Source organism: Triticum aestivum, chromosome 7D (genome assembly GCF_018294505.1).
Source record: "Triticum aestivum cultivar Chinese Spring chromosome 7D, IWGSC CS RefSeq v2.1, whole genome shotgun sequence".
Lineage (NCBI taxonomy): Eukaryota > Viridiplantae > Streptophyta > Magnoliopsida > Poales > Poaceae > Triticum > Triticum aestivum.
In genome coordinates, this window is record NC_057814.1 from 503,721,571 (window position 1) to 503,741,019 (window position 19,449).

Below are 19,449 nucleotides of genomic sequence, written 5' to 3' on the forward strand. Positions count from 1 at the left end.
TCCAACGGGCAACCGTCACACACCCAACTCCGCCCGTCTCCTGCCTCCTCTTCCTACCGCCACGTGACTATCTGCAGTCTCTGTCTGCACAAGCACTGAACTGAACCGCAGCGACCAGCCAAGCAGCGCATTCATTGCGATATCACCGTCAGCACGTCACCGCCAGAGCATGGCGCTCTCCGTCCGCCGCCAACCACGGTACAAGTTCGCCGCGCCGGTGCTGTCGCCGAGCTGCCTCCAGAAGCTGGTCAGTGACTGACGCCAAACTCCGCCGCACCGCCATTATTTTCCCCTCCGCTCTATCACATCAATCAATTCCTGACCGGCTCCCTCTGCCGCTTTCCTGTGTTTTTCCTGTGACTGCAGTGCGTTCCCTGGGAGTTCGCGGCGCGGCTCGCGGCCGGCGCCGGGGACGTGCACGTGGTGGACCTGCTTGGCAAGCCCCGGCGCGTGGAGCTGTGCGTGCGGCCGCGACCGGACGGCGGGGTGGCGTGCTGGCTGGGCGCCGGCTGGCCGGAGATCGTCAGGAAGAACGGCATCGGCGAAGGGTGGTCCGTGGTGCTGCGGCGCGAGCGCCGCGGGATGGCCACCCTGACCGCCTTCGACCCGGCCTGCTGCCTCGTGCGCCTCTGCGCTCCTCCCGCAGGCAGGTTCATTCATCGCATAATGCGTTACAAACCCTGCAATTTCATTTGTTTGTTTTTTTGAAAAGGAGGATAAAGCAATTTCATGTGTACTCATTTTCAAGTGTTTTTTTTTCGAATCGAGGAGCTTGGGCTCCAAATTACTGTCGCAACACCCACAAAAACACCCCTGGCTCTACTAGGAAGCTCATAATTCTTGAACTCCACTACAAATCTGGCGTCAGTTTTTGACCGTGGCAAATCAAACTTTTTCATGGCAAATTATGTTCTCCACAAGTTTAGTTGGCGAGCACGGCAAATCTGCCTCAGTTTATTTTTTGTCAGTAAATTGCCGTGCTTGAAAATTAATTTGCCATCATCGTGCCAACATAAATTGCCATGAAATGAAAAACGTCAGATTTGCCCCCCCCCCCCCCCCCCCATCTTTTGGCTAGCAAACTTTTTCCCACCCAACAAGATGATATTTCTTAGATCCCTCATCCAGTCCTCCTCCTGCCATAGCAATATTTTTTGGAAAAAAAAACTTGTATCTCCTTGTAACAATCTGTGATTGGTACGTAGGTGTGACGTCCAAGACCAGGCCTCGGCTCATCAAGTTGCTTCGACCGGATGATTGGGAGAAGATGGTGAGCAAGATAGCTAGCTGGCTAGTTTTATCTCTTTTTTTATTCAGGGAATATATTAATCTGCTTCTCTCATCAGAAATGGATAGCTATAAACCTAGGCTAGTAGTACTATATATTATCAACTTGACAAGCTCTGAACTTAAAACTAATGTGCTTCATTTTTTGCTCCCAATGTTCTTCCAGACAATCCCTGATGAGTTTGTGCAGCAGCACTTGATTGGGCTTGAGAGTTGCCCAAGCAGCCAAAAAGCCTTGATCATTGGCCCTACCGGGAAGTTATGGCCAGTCGAGCTAGATCAACGTCAATCGGACGTGCTGTATGGTGAAGTTTGGGCAGAGTTTCTGACGGCGCATGATCTCTCTCAAGGGAACATCCTGCTGTTCCGGTATGAAGTTAACATGTCGTTTTCGGTTCAGGTCTTCCTGCCGAATGGGTGTATGAAGGAGTACCCTTACCTAGCTGATGAGGCAGATGGACCAAGCACTGCGCTCCCACAAAGTAAGGCGAAATACATACATTCTTGCCTGAATTGAGCTGTTTTTTTTACAGCAGGGGGTTCCTGCAATTTCCATAAGAAGAATCGAGATGATCCAGTTATAAGGAAACCTGGACCCAAAAACCCAATGTCCGGTTAATTGGGAAAAATCGAGTAAAAACCAAAGAACAAACACCAAAAAACAGAAAAATACACTAGAGCTTGGGGAGACGCAAAACTGTTTTTTCACATAAAAAAAAAGAATTGAACTGTTTTTCATGTGAAACTCCTGCACACTTCTGTATGAATTTTCCTTTTGTTCCAGACGCATGACTTTGTATGAATCTTCTCTCATGTGAAATATAATTGTGCAGGTGCCAAGCAGCTTGTAGCTGCAACTGTCAGCAAGAAAAGGAAGTACAACAGACAAGTGGTTTCCGCAATTCCTGCACCGGTTCCTGCAATTAAAGCTAAGAAGGTCGAGTCGCAGAGCAAACCTGCCGGCGTTCTGCGAGGGCACTCATTTACGAAGCAGATCACCAGCTCTTCACTTACCAAATTATTTGTGAGCACTACCTTTATTCTCTATATTTCCTTTTATTGGGTATGTACATAACTGTCGAAGAATAAGAAACTTTTCATACAGATGTTTGTACTAGGTATTTCATCACGTTAAACTTTTGAACCTGCAATTTGTGACCTACTCCCTTCGTTCGGAATTACTTGTCGCAGAAATGGATGTATCTAGACGTATTTTAGTTCTAGATACATCCCTTTTCGAGACAAGTAATTCCGAACGGAGGGAGTATTTTATTACAAACAACGAACTGTGATACTATCAACATCAATTAGTCTGTCCTGTATGAAATACCTGTATTATGTCTTCCACCAAATGGTGACAATGACCTGGCGTGTAGTCTTAAATTAATGATTTGGACCACTGCAAGGCAGGTCCTTCTATGCTCTGAAAATCAGAATTATGTGTGTTTTTCTACCTAATTACTGTTGTTTTGCAGTTGTGTATATACTTGAGTCCGTCTACAATTTCTTCTTCTAATCCAAAATGCAACTCTTTTGGGATATGACAGTCTTCAACATGGCACTTTGACCATTAATTTCTGTGCCAGCATGTTGCCTTACATAAAAATAATTAAATGTTATAAAAATATAATTCATCATAAATCTACTAATTTTAATTTGATATTTAGATGCTAGTAGTTCTTTCTTTATAGATTGTCAAACTTAGAAAGGTTTATAATGCTAAAATGACTTACACTTTAGGTCCGAGGTAGTATGCGTGGAGCCGTGGACGCAAAATATCTACTGCCACTTTGCACTTGTTTGAAAAATCTGAGCTTGGTTTAAAGTGCACAACAGAAACTTCACAGAAATGCTATGTCCTATATAGAAACCTCATTTACTACTCTCTCCGTCCCAAAATCAACGACACTTATTTTGGGACGGAGGGAGTATATAGTATATACTACTACCTCCGTCTCGGTGAATAAGTCATTCGCGTAGTTCTAGGTCGACGATTTAACTATCTAAATATGTATTATATGTGACAAAAAATATATAGTAGTTGACTAGTTCTGGACGTCTAGTTTTCGGGAAAAAAATTATACATATATCTCATAAGAGCTTCAAATTCTGGCATCAATGCAGGCTGTGAAACGGACCTTTTGCTCATCAATTGGTCTCGTAGGAGCATGTACAATCGAGCTTAAAACATCCATGGAGAGCACAAGATCTTGGCCAGTAGCTTTCAACATCGCCAACACCTACGGCTACCTAACTGGGAAAGGCTGGAAAAGGTTTTGCCGAGACAACGAGGTAGAAGAAGGCGATCGCTGCACCTTCAAGGTCGTCGAGAAAATGGTCTGGCATGTTGTTATCAACTGATCTTCTGATCATGCCCAACTAGTGCGAGCAAAACATCGTGCCAGTATTTTGCCTACCAATGCCAATGTCACTTGCCAATGACAGTTCTTGGTTAGTGATTTGCCATGTGAAAGCTTGGTATTTGGGTAGTACTAGTTCAGTAGACAAGTTAGTCTATGTTTAGGTCACTGTGACATCTGTGTTTGTTGAACGCTAGTAGATTAGTGTATGTATTTAGCTTATTACGTGCTCCAGTGGATAAGTTAGCCTATGTTTTGGTCACTGAAACATCACTGCTTGTTGAATGCTGGTAGATTATGGACCGCATTGTCAGTACATGTATATCCAACATAACTATTTCCTGTGCAGCACTAACCGTCTGTCTATGCAAATATTAGACTGCGAAATGTATCAGCGTGTGTGGATGATAAAAAAAAAATGTCCATAAGTTCTAGAAAAACACCAATGGATAATGAGAACCGTAGGTTTAAGGCTTCAGAAGAGATAAGAGAGCTAAGCACATGCTACACGAGCTTGTTGGGTAGGCACAGAACCGATTCCCAGGGCAGCTTTTTCAGCTGGTTAAAAGCAAAAGCTCAGGTGTGACTTCAGAGTGGCACCCTGCCCTCTAAATTTGCCATTAGGGAGTGGAATCATAGGCTTTTTCTGGTTAGCATGATCACACACAACTCTGAGTCTCTGACATACTTACCAATCTTACTTACCTTCTTTAGTTCCGCGGGTTACAGCTTGGGCAAAGAGATCAATGCAAATCTTGCCTGTAGACAAGCACCTGTCAATTTGCTGGTAAGACTATTTACGCGACTGTTTCAGTAAAGATTGTGCCAGTTAGGAGCTATCCAAATTAGAAGAGAATTAGGTTCTCATGTCTGGTGCACTGAACTCTCCTTAATGCCTACGCTGACAAAAATCAAGAAACATAATTTATTAGCTTCCAGGTGGTGCCTATGGTGACAGAAATCAACAAACATAATTTATTAGCTTCATTGTGCTAGCAGAATCATTCCATAACAGAAAAATGGAAAACCTTTATTAGGTGAAAAGTCCATTCCATCGTACCTGTACTATCAGAACAACCAGGTAACTAACTAATAAAAAACTGGCTTTCTTTTAGTCCTAATAACAAGGATAACATTTACAATGGTTAATTTTTTCCAGGAACCTGGTGTGCTTTCCCTGGAGGAAGGAGCTGGTACTTGCAAGGTACAGAGTGGCCTTCCCAGATGGCTCCTTCACGCACCACAGCTGTGCAGCACAGTGCAAAGATTGCTCTCCTCCGTCCAATGCTTGCCCAAAGTCATGACAATAATTCTCCACTCTTTTTGTTCCTCCAACAAAAGAAAGCAGAAAGAACGTCGCAGAGGCTATTTGAAGGAAGCTGGACAACGGAAAAAAGAAGTGTCCCTTGCCACCTTCTTGTGATCATCTATCTTTTCAGAATTCTATAAGCAGGGTGCCACCAAATGATGATTTTTTTTAGCACAAAGTTCTGTCTGATGATCTGATCATGACCACCAAATCATGCCAATAGTTGCAGGCACATACACAGGTTATTATTTTGCGGACAAGCAGCATACATGCACAGGAAAAATCTTGCAGATGTCTCATACTATGGCAGAGTTGAAGAAACTTCTAGTTTCTAGGTATATGCCCATGGAATTTCTCGCTTTTTCGGAGCGATCTCTCCACCATTTCTTGAGAATATTCAGATTCACCGGTCACGTAGAATTGTAGATTGACAGTCAAAGTCACAGGTGAACTGTTAATTGCGTCTCACTGGGGAATGTAGGCGGTACAAAGGGATCCAGCCCGGGGCCGGTGATTTGGCACCACTAGTTTAAAGCAACAACCTTTTTTTGATTGTTTTGCAACACAGGGTCCAATGAATTGTCACAAATCATTGGCTCGTTCTTATCTAGGGAAAGGTACATCTGCCATAGCAGGATTTGATACCCCTCAAGTTGACGACGGCTAGAGGGGGAATTTTGGGCGTTTAATGGAAAGAAAGGATGAGAGCTCAGAGACAATTCCTTGTGATCCCTCTAAGTAGGATCGATCATTTTGCCGGGATAATTTTCATCACAGGATCTTGGGAGCCTAAATTGCAGATGATCCTTGTCTAATATGTCTCTCACCACAAAGAAGAACCGATGCGAAAAATGGCGGGCTGAAAGAAGAAGGCAAACGAATCTTAAGTAAAACGTTTGATGGGCAAACATCGTACAGTGGGTGGTCACAACTTGGAATCAGGTTTGCCAATTTGCGCCGGCATGTAGGAGATATCATGAGCGAAAACATTGAAGTGACTATTGGCAACTTGGTTAATGATGTAATGTGGCACATTGCTAGGCGGAACATGATTACACGAATAGGGTGGAACATGGTTCTGCCCTATGAGATAGTGAGATACCACTATACATGAAATGGGGACAAGCTAACACGATAGATATGTTTATGATGGAGCTTTTGTCGGAGAAGATCGTCGTACCTCTCATATTTTCTTTTTTTAATGCTTCATTTTGTGGTTTGGACCTAAAATGATGACTGGTATATAGCTGTAGAATATGTTCATTGCACTGAAAATACCATATACACGAGGAAACAAAATGACACAGCATTGTGAAGGGCCAATTTCGTGATATTAATAAAAATAGAACCAAGGGTAATGCATCTAATAAATGTTTTTTCACATATGAATCGAGTGGATTAGCCAGCCACCTGGTGGCTAGGTGGACACCGCCCACAAGCCACTCCACCAATGGTTGGTTCTCAAAATGCATCTTAATTTTCCCAAGCAATGTTTTGAACTTTTGGTCTGTTATTTCTCTTTGTCTAAATTGTTATTTCTAATTCACCATGTTACGCATGATCAAGTATAAAGTTATTAAAAAGTTGTGTCCAACTTTAGATAGAGAAGTATATAACTCGGCTGCTACACATCCAAAACCTACCTAGCTAGTTGCACATTTCTAAACCAACATTGACACACAATTTATATAGTTTCTAGAGCTTTGCCACTATATGGCAGACATAGTTCTATTTTGACAAGGTTTACATTTTGGTTTTATGTCATTTCTACCTTTTTTTTGCGAAAAGTTTGATCAGGAATCTACATATGGTGTTGCAGAGATTGTGCTAAAAAATCTTGGACAATATAGTAATAGAGGGTTCGTTTAAATTTTAGATGCATTATTTAAAATTTGAGTAAATTGCAGTACCATAACAACACAAACAAATAAAGTTGAAATCAGGAAGTTGTTACTCTCAGTTTCGGAGCTTATTCACATGATTTTTATCCAAATATCTGAGTGCAGTTTGTAAAATTTTCACTAGGCTTGTGGCTTGCTCCTGCTCAAGTATCTTCATGGCTTCGCCACTAACCCTATTGGCTCTATCATATGATCACTGCAACTGTATACATTTAGAATTACTCCTGGAAGTACATAGCAACATATGAGTGTATGTTTTTACTTGAATGAGAAATAGTTATTTTATCAATGATCCTGGAAGTTCGTTTTTATTTATCTAACGTTCAATTAAGTGGTTGCACATCTTATGTATTATGAGCAACTTTAAGCTTAGAGACGCGCAACCTGGGAGTTGTTCATCAAACTCTTATGTGCAACTGTAGGCATATGCATGCTTCCATCGACTCTGAAATAACTATTTTCTAGATGACTTGAAATATCAGAAAATTAAGTATATGCACCTGAAAGACCAACTTCTTTTTTCAAACAACAAAGACTACATAAGCTCATGCCTCCACCATTGCTCTTATTTATGGAATACATACATATTTAAATTACACACCCTTAATCACAAAGATTAATGTAGATAATAACCAAGACTAATCAATGGCCGATTAACCAAGCGGACTGGCCAGCCACCTCGGGGCGCCTGAGGTACGTAGCCGGACCCGGAGATCACCGGCGGAAGCAGCAGAAGATCAAGCGAGCCTAGGTAGCCTCGACGTAGCTGGCGGAGGCGTGGAACCTGGCGATGAACTCCGTGGCCTTCCTGTCGACGTCCCGCTCCCCGACGTACCACAGCCCGTCCTCGTCGCTCGGCCGCACCTTCCTCGACGACCGCCGCGGCTGCTCGTACGCCTCGTCGTAGTCCCGGCCGCTGCCGCCGAAGCACGACATGCTCCCTCCCATTCTTGCAGCTGGCTTCCTCCTAAACTAAGCTACCTAACCTAGGCTGCTTCTTGGAAGTTGGAAGACACCGGCAAGCTCGTGGACCGACCTGCTGCTGCTGCTGCTGCTGCTGCTGTCTTGCTTAAGTTGAGAGGGCTGCCAGCCCAGCCCTTCCCGATTTATAGGGGAGGGAGAGTCCCGCTGGACGGACAGGATTCTTCCGAACCGCACCGCGCCGCGATCCGACGGACGGTGGAGAGCGACGCCCGCGCAACGTGCCTGCTACCTGAAGGATTCTTGAGACTGACGGTGCAGGGTGAAACTACACACTGAGAAGGATCGATTCTCTCGTCAGGCGCGGCTCGTCCAGATTGCTATCCAGCCAGCTTTGTTGTTTTCCGAAACCTGAAGGCCTGACGTCTGAACAGAGCAGGTGATGGAGCAACGAACAATCAGCAAATGCATGCATGGATTGGGTCGCTGGATTTGAAGTGTCGTGAATATATTATGGTGATAATTGTGGCGAAATGCCGTTTTGGGTTTCTAGCCCGTCGTTTTAAGGTAGAAAAATAGCTTTTAGAAAATACTAAAATATGTTTTTTCTGGGATAATGATGTAATTCAGATAAGGAAGGAGACTGTTCGGATAAGGGAAACTTTTGAAGTTTATGGCGATAAGCCGGCATCTTAGGGTCACTAATACGTTTGGTCATTTCAGGGCCAGTTTTATATTGTTGTTAATTAGCGTTCTTCAGGATTTGGCCTAGCTCCATATATGCGGTGCTTGATCGATCACTACACTGCGTCAGACGTAACCAATCGCGCGCGCGCGCGCGCAACTTGCAGGACAGCTAGCCGCTGCTTGATTTCCAAGCAGTGCCGCATGCGCTCGCGGCCGGTCACTTGCTGCCCAAAGTAGAAATTATGCCAGTAATAAGATGCATTGGAGCTCCGTGACCTTTTTTTGCGGGTCTTGTGCGGTTCTACCACTTGGTTGTTGCATTGTTATTGTCTTATTCTGTTGACTTCAGTGACTTGGTTGCTTTTTACTCTATGTGTCAGTGACATGTGTATGCGTTCTGCCGTGTAAATTAGGAGCCCATAAATTCTGTTTGGAGTCATGGAATCAAGTGAAATAACAGTGGTATAAGTTGAGGAAGCTCCAATCACACTGTTTACTCTCCAAAAAATTAAGCATGGATGCCGACGGTGGATGCCAACCTAGTGCAATGGTGGACAGCACTGAACCCGCAGAAGCAACTTAGGAAGGAGACGTGGACGGTAATTACACTAGTGGCCTGGATGTTGTGGAAGCATAGAAACAATATCGTCTTCAACGGAGCTTCACCATCGGCGGAAGTCGTGCTTAGGAGGATCGAGTTAGACGGACAAGATTGGAGGGCGGCTCAATTGCTTTGAGAGCAAGGATCGTTACCATGTGGGGTAGATAGGTTGGACAGTGGCAAGTAATCCACATGTGAATCAATGGCTTTGAGAGCCGTGGCTAAGTTGTAACAAACACTAGGCCTTTCTTGGCTTCTTCTATCTGTGATCTCGATACGTCAATCTTGACGTATCCTTGAAAAAAATAATATTAAGCAATATTTAGGGTGAGTAAAAGAGGATAACTTATCCGGTGCACCAGACATCGGCTCACGTATTTAGAAACTTCAGAACTTCTACAAAATAGAGTGCATAGACACAACAAGTATGCAACTAATAACAAAGTCAGATCCAAATTCAAAACATATAACTTGAAAAAACCCGACAAAAGTGCAATGAGCTGAATTCATAGCCCAGTTAAATTTAGCTATTAAATATTAACCAAGAAAATTGACTTTTTTGTTTCTCAAGTTGTATTCACAGTCGATGTTAGTTATATACTCCTCCGATCACAAATATATGATGTTCTAACTTTTATCCGAATATACGTTTTGTGTTTGTTCACTCATTTCAGCCAGTATGTAGTCCATATTAAAATATTCGAAACATCTTATATTTGTGAATGGAGGGAGTAGTATATTGTATCTACATGCCAATTTCCCCTCCTAATTTTGACAACTTCTAGAAAGGACAACGAGGTTGGGTCACCAGATACACCACAAGCTGATCTAGTGCAGGATATGTTCTCGCCAAAAGAGACTCTCATTGTTATTGAGTTTTCTATCACGTCAAGTGTACATATCATAGAACTACCTAGTTGTGTTCCTGGCAAAAAAAAGAAGAAAAAAAAGAAGAAGAACTAGCTAGTTGTGTCCAGAAGTAAAGTGGTGAGTACAGAACAGTCTTTCCTTCGCGACTTAATTAAACCAACTGAACAAACTGTTCAAAGAGGAAAAACATAAACTAGACTCATTCCCGTATTCATCGGTGCCTAACAAGTACTATCCCATTTTTTTCTTGCATTCCGGCACATGTATCCATAGGGAACTATCTAAGTCAATGAAAGTAAACATAAAAATAGAAGATTACTAACTAGCAATGGAGGACCGGTCAAAAAGGAGGGTTAAATTTTGCACTTTAGGACCCCCAAAAGCACCCACTAATGTAATCGCAAAGTGCAAGTAGCATGCATGCATGCCTACAACTTTCACTGCCTTTCCAGAAAGAATTGCACCGTTTGGCCCGTTCTAGAGGTGCAAAAACGGACGAAGCATGCAATGCCCTCTCTTTCTCTCTACTAGTTTAGTGGCATCACATCCGTGCATGTAATTTGCTTGCAGGCTGTAACCACAAAGCTTATAATAAGAAGCTTTGAAGCTTTTAGGAAGAATCCTATGATTGACGATCACTTGATCAGAGGTCTATGCTTGTTCGGCGAGCGCTACGCCCGATATAGTTGATATATATTTATGTCTAGCTCGATTGCTTTTAGATATCTTTGAGCTAGTAGCAAAGTTGAACCAATTGTGTCTTTGTGTTGATCTCTCCAGCTGTCGCTAGGAAAAGAGATTGCTCGCAGAGAAGAACATCTCACGCATGCTGCATGCATACATGGCCTTTCCAATAATGAGATATACATAAAGGAGATGAGATATTTCCCCTCCGAGTAAGCGTTTTTGCGTGTGGGCATGCAAGTCTTCATCTCTTTGTTGGCTGTTTTCAGATATTGCCTCCTACGTATAGAACTTAATCACTTTGACCAACTTTAGCGTTCTCCTTTCCTTCTACGTACCTCTGTCGTGGTGGAATTAGTTACGTATATGTATTGGTGTGACCAATTATGGAGCAAACGTGAGGGGATTAACATGTTCCTAAAGCTAACTAGTTAGCTTCTCACGTAAGCTGGTTAGGACATGGGAGGACAAGGTGCCTAAAAGAAGACAGGAGAGCAAGTTCAAACTTTCACGAACAAAGCTTTTAGGCCAGCTCCACTATACGTACTTTGTTTGGGAGGATATGAAAATATAACATTTTCCCTTTGCAAAGGCAGGGTATGGCCAGGATCTTGGTCCAAAATTCTAATCAAATCCTCGTTTTTTTCGAAAAGGGGATCTCCCCGGCTTCTGCATCAGAGTGATGCATACGGCCATCTTATTAAAGAAATAAAAGGTTCCAACAAGGTTTCAAAGTCTCCGACTGAAAAGAAATAAAAAGCCAGCTCACACAGAGCTACAGAGGCTGGACACACAGACTAGCCAAGGTAAGACGCCACAACCGGCTGGCTAAAAATAGATAGGTAAACTAATTGCCTATCCTATTACATGACCGCCATCCAAACCGGTTGAAGATATCCCGAGCTACCATCTCCCAGCGGATAGATCCAGTAACCAAATGCTCCCTGGCCTCCATCGGAGTGAGTAGCGACCACGAACGGATCACGGCCGTGGCTCGGAAAATAACCTGCAAAAAGTGAATACGTGATGTTCTATTAAAAACCAAATCATTTCTGCAAGTCCAGATAGTCCACAACAAAGCGCAAACTCCAACACGAATATGTCTTGCTAATTCAGGCTCAATCCCAGTGAGCCATGTCCCAAATAACGTAGTGACAGAATTCGGTGGAGTAATATTAAAAGCAATGTGAACCGTCCGCCAAAATACTCGGGCAAACGAGCAATCAAAAAAGAGATGCTTGATCGTCTCGTCCCGATCACAGAAGCTACACCTCGTAGGTCCTGTCCAATTACGCTTAATCAAGTTATCCTTGGTTAAAATAACCTGTTTATGGACAAACCACATAAACACTTTTATCTTTAAGGGAACTTTGACAGCCCAAACATGTTTGGAGGTAGGAATGGAGCTCGAATTAATTACATCAATATACATTGATTTAACCGTGAATACTCCAGACCTAGTCAGTTTCCAGCGTAATTCATCGGGTTGTTGAGAAAGATGGACATCCATTAGTCTCCGAACTAGACGGAGCCAATCTTCCCAACGATTGCCCACTAACGACCGTCTGAACTGAATATTAAGGGGGATGGATTGAAACACCGTAGCAACGAAAACCTCACGTCGTTGAACAATGCGATATAAAGACGGATATTGAATGGCCAAGGGTGTCTCGCCGAGCCAAGTATCCTCCCAGAAGCGTGTACTAGCGCCGTTGCCAATGACAACCTTTGTCCTATTAAACAAAGATTGTTTGACTTTCATCAGGCCTTTCCAGAAAGGCGAGTCAGTTGGTTTGACTGTGACCTGGGACAAGGACTTTGTCTGTAGGTACTTGCTGCGGAGGATTTGTGCCCACATGGCATCAGTCTCAAAAGAAAGCTTCCACAGCCACTTGCTGAGAAGACATCTGTTCTTAACTTCAAGATTCTCAATACCAAGACCCCCTTGGTCTTTCGGTCTACAGATGATATCCCATTTTGCAAGTCTGTATTTTCTTTTTAGATCATCACCTGCCAAAAGAAACGCGATCGATAAAAGTCCAGTCTTTTCCTAACACCTACCGGGACTTGAAAGAACGATAAGAGAAACATAGGCATACTTGTGAGCACCGAATTAATCATAATTAATCGGCCTCCATATGACATGAGCTTGCCCTTCCAGCAACTCAGTTTCTTCTCAAACCGGTCTTCGATGCACTTCCATTCTCTATTGGTCAGCTTTCTATGGTGGATTGGAATACCTAGGTAAGAGAAAGGTAATTCCCCCAAGTCGCACCCAAACAATTGCCTATAAGCCTCCTGTTCGTCTTTGGCTCTACCAAAGCAGAACAGCTCGCTCTTATGGAAGTTAATTTTTAACCCGGTCAATTGTTCGAAGAGGCATAAGACCAGCTTCATATTTCTCGCCTTGGCCAGGTCATGCTCCATAAAGATGATTGTATCATCAGCGTACTGAAGGATGGATACACCTTCATCAACCAGATGAGGTACCAAGCCACCCACTTGACCATTCTCCTTAGCCCTTCCTATCAAGATGGCTAACATATCAGCCACAATGTTAAACAAGATAGGGGACATCGGATCTCCTTGTCTAAGGCCTTTATGTGTCTGGAAGTAATGACCAATATCGTCATTCACTTTAATTCCCACACTCCCTTTTTGCGTAAATGATTCAACCTGGCGTCGCCAGGCTTCATCAAAACCTTTCATACGCAATGCCTGCTGGAGAAATGGCCATTTAACCTTATCATACGCTTTCTCTAAATCCACCTTAAAAATGACACCATCTAACTTCTTGGAGTGGATTTCATGGAGCGTTTCATGAAGGACAACCACCCCTTCAAGGATGTTCCTGTCCGGCATGAAGGCAGTTTGGGAGTGCTGCACCACAGAATGCGCAATCTGCGTGAGCCTATTAGTCCCGACCTTGGTGAATATTTTAAAACTAACATTGAGTAGGCAGATCGGCCTGAACTGCTCAATTCTCACAGCATCCGTCTTCTTAGGAAGCAGTGTGATAGTTCCAAAATTCAAGTGAAATAATTGAAGCTGTCCCGAGAACAGATCATGAAACATAGGTAGCAAATCCCCCTTAATAATATGCCAGCACTTTTTGTAGAACTCTACCGGAAATCCATCCGGTCCGGGAGCCTTATTATTTTTCAACTGTGCTATAGCATCAAACACCTCCTTCTCCGAAAACGGGGCAACCAGAATATCATTTTCAGCAGCCGAAAGTTGAGGCACATCCTCAGTTCTGGACTCACCGAGAGATACACAACTATCCTCCGGAGGTCCAAATAACTGCCTATAATATTCGGTTATATATGTTTTTAGGTTATCCTGTCCTAAAATAGTGCCCTCATCTTGTTCAAGCTGAAATATTCTCTTCTTTTTGTGCTTACCATTAGCAATCAGATGAAAGAATTGAGTATTTGCGTCCCCTTGGACCACTTTGCGAACCTTAGCCCGCAAAGCCCACTTCAATTCTTCTTCACGGAGAAGTTCTTTCAACCTCTTCTCTGCTTCAGTTTTAACCTGGAGCTCAGCAGGCATCAAAATCGTGGATTCGGCCTTGACGTCCAGATTCTGTATAAGAGAGAGAAGCCTGTCCTTCTCAATCTTATATACCCCACTAAGGTGCTTAGCCCAACCCCGTAAGAAGCTTCTCAAACTCCTAATCTTATTTTGCCAACGCTCGACCACGGTCCTACCGCCTACACCCTTCGCCCATTCCCGAGCGATCAGGTCTAGGAACCCTTCGCGTTCGAACCAGGCCATCTCAAAAGAAAAGGTGTTTTTATTTCCCACGTGGTTCGGCTCCCCTGAGTCAACGAACAGGGGTGTGTGATCGGAAAAACCCCGGGAAAGAGCTTGAACCGTCACAAGCGCAAACTTCTGTTCCCACTCCACACTCGCAAGAACACGATCAAGCTTTTCGTACGTCGGGTTGGGCAAAGAGTTAGCCCAGGTGAACTTTCTACCAGAAAGTTGTATCTCCCTCAGATCCAGGCTTTCAATAATAGTATTGAACAGGAACGACCATCTACCGTCAAAGTTATCATTATTCTTCTCCTCTCTCCTCCTAATGATGTTGAAATCTCCCCCAACTAAGATTGGAAGCTGCTCGGACCCACAAATCCGAACAAGATCCGCTAAAAAATCCGGTTTAAGCTCGGGCTGTGCGGCACCATAAACCGCCACCAACGCCCAGTTGAAACCATCAACCTTAGACCTGACTCGAAACTTAACCGCGAAGTCGCCCATGACTACGCTCCGGACTTCAAGCGAATCGCATCTCACACCCAGCAAGATACCACCCGATCTTCCTCGCGGAGGGAGACAATGCCAATCAAAATCAACACCACCCGCAAGAGAGGAAAGGAACTGGGGCGCAAAGTTATCTCTACCAGTTTCCGATAGAGCAATAAAATCTAAACGATGCTCCAGAGATGCCTCAGCAAGAAACCTTCTTTTAGCCAAGTCTTTCAGACCTCTGCTATTCCAAAAGATTCCTTTCATCACTCATCATGAAATTTTTTAGTAGTCCGAGTCCTAGCACTCCTATGAACTGCAGAATCGGGGTAAATTTTCCGTTTCCACTTACGCTTGGGTTTGCTAGGTCCTGACTCCCGATCCTCATAACCGGGCTCAGCGGCACAAACAACTGCATTCTCAATAGGCATATCATCGTCCTCAGTCTCATGATTGGATGGTGCTAAATCCACACACATATTGCTGAGCACGCTAACCCCTAATGCATCAATTTCATTGTCATTCATGGGTTTAACCGCTGCAAGATTACGAATAGTTTCTAAGGCACGCTCCGCCTCCAAATCTAACAAATCATTCACCGAACTGGAAATCTCACTATCTGTAGCCCCGAGAGAAACTCCCAATTGGTTTGCATTATTTATAATCTCCTCATTAGAAAAATGCAATAAAGAGTTAGATATGTTGACGGACATACCAGTAGAGATTGCAGCATCCTGAAGCTTAGCCACCCTCATGGCACATCGCTGCTGAATGTCGTCCACTGCCGGCTGTGTCTGGAGACAGGCACTCACCCGTCGTCCCTCAGACAACGGATCCGGTATCCCACCGAACTCAATCACCTCCTCCCGAGAGATCATGGTTGGAGTAAGGCCTCCTGCCCCACCCCAACCGCCAGGCCAGTCCGTCTGGACGGACTGGCTCTCCCCATGGGACTGCACCGGTGGCGAACAGGGGGACGGGAGTGCCAGGGCCGCCTGCCCTAACCCCCCCAGGACCGCAGAAGCCACCAGCATAGGCGCCTTAGGAGAAGGAGGCCCCGAGGCCACCTGCCCCGACCCCCCCCAAAGGCACCGATGCCACCAGCATAGAGGAGCAGGCGACGGGAGAGGATGCATCCGTGGCCACCTGCCTCAGATCCCCTCCCAACGCAGAGAGGGACACGGGAGCCACCTGCCCCGAGTCCCCTACCTCAGCCGGAGAAGAGCCACCGGAGGCCGCCTGCCCCGGGGTCCCTCCCGACAACCCATCGACGACCACCGGCGTCTCGTCCTTAATCAAATCCTCATGGTACAGGCAAGCAACGACGCGGTTTTCATTTTGATGTTGGGCGACCAGCATCGTGTATTTATCAGGTAAGTCAAGCCCGATGATTCTGTGGGAAGGGAGGGATTTCGAATTCCTATTTCCTTCCTTTTTTACGCACAATTGGTAATTGAATAGAAATGGGATCGTAAGAAAATTGGGTCACACAGAGATCAGATTGTACATGGTAGAGAAAAGTTATAGGATACATTGTGTTTTATAACATTATATAGCATCCTGCAAAATATATACATGCGCCTGCTATATTCATTTCGAAAAAGTCGCATGTCTGTTGTGAATGCTAATACTGTGTGTTGTAGGAAAAGGTAAGTTGTGTAGCTTTTATGCAGAGTTTTTTCCACAGGCGTTTATGCATAATTTCAGAGACCCCACCTGGCATCTCCCGCTCTTATTTTTTTCTGTACAACAACAAATGTTTTTTTAGTACTATGTACTTAATCATGTTATGTGTACGGACACTTTATGTCAGCAAAATTTAAGCAAGCAACATAACTAGCCAAACAACGCTCGTGTTGCTTGATTTGTACCTAATCGTTTCCTTTTGATAAAAGGGTTCCTTTGGATTTCTATCAACATTCAATAGTAACCAGGAAAGCAAGTGAATTTTGTGACAGTGAAACACTCTAGGACACTGATTTATTAATTCTTCCTTCTCAAATCAGGAAAAAAATGGAGAGAGTATGAACATTGCAAAATCAGTTTTATATTACAAATAAAGCAACACCTACATTTTGTAGTTTCTTAGAATATAATAAAGACATACCTGGGACGAAAAGGGTTTAGGTTGTGAGAATTTTGCAGGCTCCATTGAGCTACCCTCTACTTGCATGGCACAAAAGATACTCTGATTGCCCTCTTAGAGCATAAAATACGCTTCCATTTGGCTCTCTTTATCCCCTTTGTTTATTGATATTTATCTCAAGCACATTGGTCCATGCATATAATTAGTTCTTAAGCCACAAGGAGATATACATGGCTAAGATATTTCTGACGAGGCTAATTTTAGCTTTGGGCAATTTTTCGTGTCTCACCACGTGCATTCTGGAGGAGTCCTCCTATATGACGCCATTAGCGTCGTATAGTTGGAGGCTACACAAAGGAAAGATATGGGCCCAACGGCCCAGTTGGTTACGCAGTTTCCTGAGCGAGCGAAACGCGCTGTATCCCCAGTTAGCGGGAGGCTTGTTTCTCAAAAAAAAAACCGTTAGCGGGAGGCTTCGGTTTTACTGATTTATTTCTCAGTTTGCTTGACTTTCCTTGCTGGTTTTTAGGAAAAAGTTCATCGTGTATTTTAAAATGTTTGACGTGTACTTAAATATGCTCATCTTATATTTTAAAAAAGTTCAGTTTGTGTTTAAAAATGTTCATTGTGTATTTAAAAAATGGTTATAGTAAATAAAAGTTTTTAAGTGTATATTAAAAAAATCAGTGTGTGTTTGAAAAATGTTGACCATATACAAAACAATGTTCATTGTACATTTAAAAAAATCACCATATATAACAAAATGTTTAGCATATATTGAAAAAAGTTCACCATGTTGTTAAAAATCACGATATATTCAAAAATTGTATTAAAAATTAAATTGAAATGATAAAAGGGAGAGAGAAATAAAAAAAAAGGTAAAAAAAGAAACCGGAAATAAGAAAAAGAACCAAAACAAAAACTGGAAGAAAATCAGAACAAAAGAACTAAAAGCAAAAAACTAGAAAAAGGCAAAAGAAAAAAGAAAAGAAAAGAGAAAAACCCATAAATAAAACCAAACAATAAACCTCAACACAAAATCCCAGAAAGTGAAACAAACTTTTTTAGCACAATCCACTAGGTTTATTCGTTAATAATCATCGGAATACAAAGAGTGTCATGGAGCAGACCATGTGTTTCTCCACTTATCTAAAGTAGATGGAAAACTAGCTAGATTGTCGGCTTCATAATTTGAGCCTCTTTTTTCATGGACGAAATTACATAAGGTGAAAGAAGATCTAGAAGCATGAATATCCTTGATAAGCACCATACACTTACCACCTTATAAAGTGGCTATGTCATTGACCACCTTGTAAAGTGGCGTTGGCCATGGACTTGAATCTCTAGAGGGTGCATATTGCGACAGATTGTCTAAAGAGCAAAACAATAGAAGTAGCGCATCGAACGTCGAACTGGGATGGCCCAACTAGCATTGCCCGTTGTCGTCAAATAGGATTCACGATTCTGGAGGGGATCTTCTATTCCTCAACCTACGTGCGGAAAAGTGGGGAAACACGCTAGGCAAACGCGAACATCCCGTGCCTCATGGGCCTGCCCGCTGGCAGCTCCATCGTTGGTGGTTGAGCCGGTGCTTGCCTTGATTAGGAAAATGCTTCGTCAGTACACAAGTACGTGTTAAATAGAATCAAAATTAATGTTGTGCATAGGTATTAATAAATTAATTAAGAAACTGATGCATATACGTCATATATTTTCAAAATGGTTGTGCAATTTAAAAAACTTTGTGGATTAAAAGTTGCTTTGAATTTACAACGTGGTAATAGATTCAAATGTTTGCAAATTTAAATAAATAAATAAATTCAAAATACTTCAGGAATTTGAGAAACATTCCTTGAATTTGAAAATGCCTTGCGATTTGATAAATATTCATGAAATACAAAATGTTTCCAAATTCTGACAATATTGGCAAATTCAAAAAAATGTTTGCGAAAATTGTAAAAAAAATCATGAATTCAAAAAATGTTCACGAATTCAGTAAAATGCTCGCCAATTTAGAAAATGTTAGTGATTTAAATAAATGCTCGAAAGTTTGAAATTTTGAAAAAATATTCCCAAATATTAAAAATATTTTTGAATTGGAAAGAACGTTCTTGAATTCAGGAAAAAAATCATGGATTAAAAAATGTTTGTAAATTCATAAAAATGTACATTGATTATAGGAAATGATTACTAATTTGAGAACATGTTGCTTGATTCAAAAAATATCTGCAAATTCTAAAAATGTTAATGAATTTGAAGAAATGTTTGCAGATTCATCGCTAACTTGAAAATTATTCAGAAATTCCCCAAATTTGATTTCTTCCCATAAATTTTTAATAATAATCACGAACTGAAAAATGGGAAAAGGAGTAGAGAAAAAGAAAGAAGGAAAAGGAAAAAACATAAAAGTGATTTTTTAAAATAAAACCACCAAAAAGGTATAAAATAGAGGGGGAAATCAGCCCAGGGATGGTTTGAAAATATGAACC

At 42.6% G+C, this 19,449-nt stretch overlaps 2 protein-coding genes across 2 annotated transcripts; one reads left to right on the forward strand and one right to left on the reverse strand.

The window, feature by feature from the left end:
• The first annotated feature begins 52 nt into the window (after positions 1–52).
• On the forward strand, positions 53–3,995 carry LOC123164374 (putative B3 domain-containing protein Os06g0632500). The gene is made up of 6 exons (XM_044581815.1): positions 53–247; positions 367–646; positions 1,206–1,270; positions 1,454–1,769; positions 2,121–2,311; positions 3,412–3,995. The coding sequence occupies exons 1-6, from the start codon at positions 170–172 to the stop codon at positions 3,646–3,648; spliced, it is 1,167 nt and encodes a 388-aa protein (XP_044437750.1). The 5' UTR covers positions 53–169; the 3' UTR covers positions 3,649–3,995.
• Positions 3,996–7,393: 3,398 nt separating this feature from the next.
• Positions 7,394–7,945, reverse strand: LOC123168727 (uncharacterized). Its single transcript, XM_044586597.1, has one exon. It carries the CDS (start codon positions 7,803–7,805, stop codon positions 7,605–7,607), a length of 201 nt encoding a protein of 66 aa, XP_044442532.1. The 5' UTR covers positions 7,806–7,945; the 3' UTR covers positions 7,394–7,604.
• Between the last annotated feature and the right edge of the window lie 11,504 nt (positions 7,946–19,449).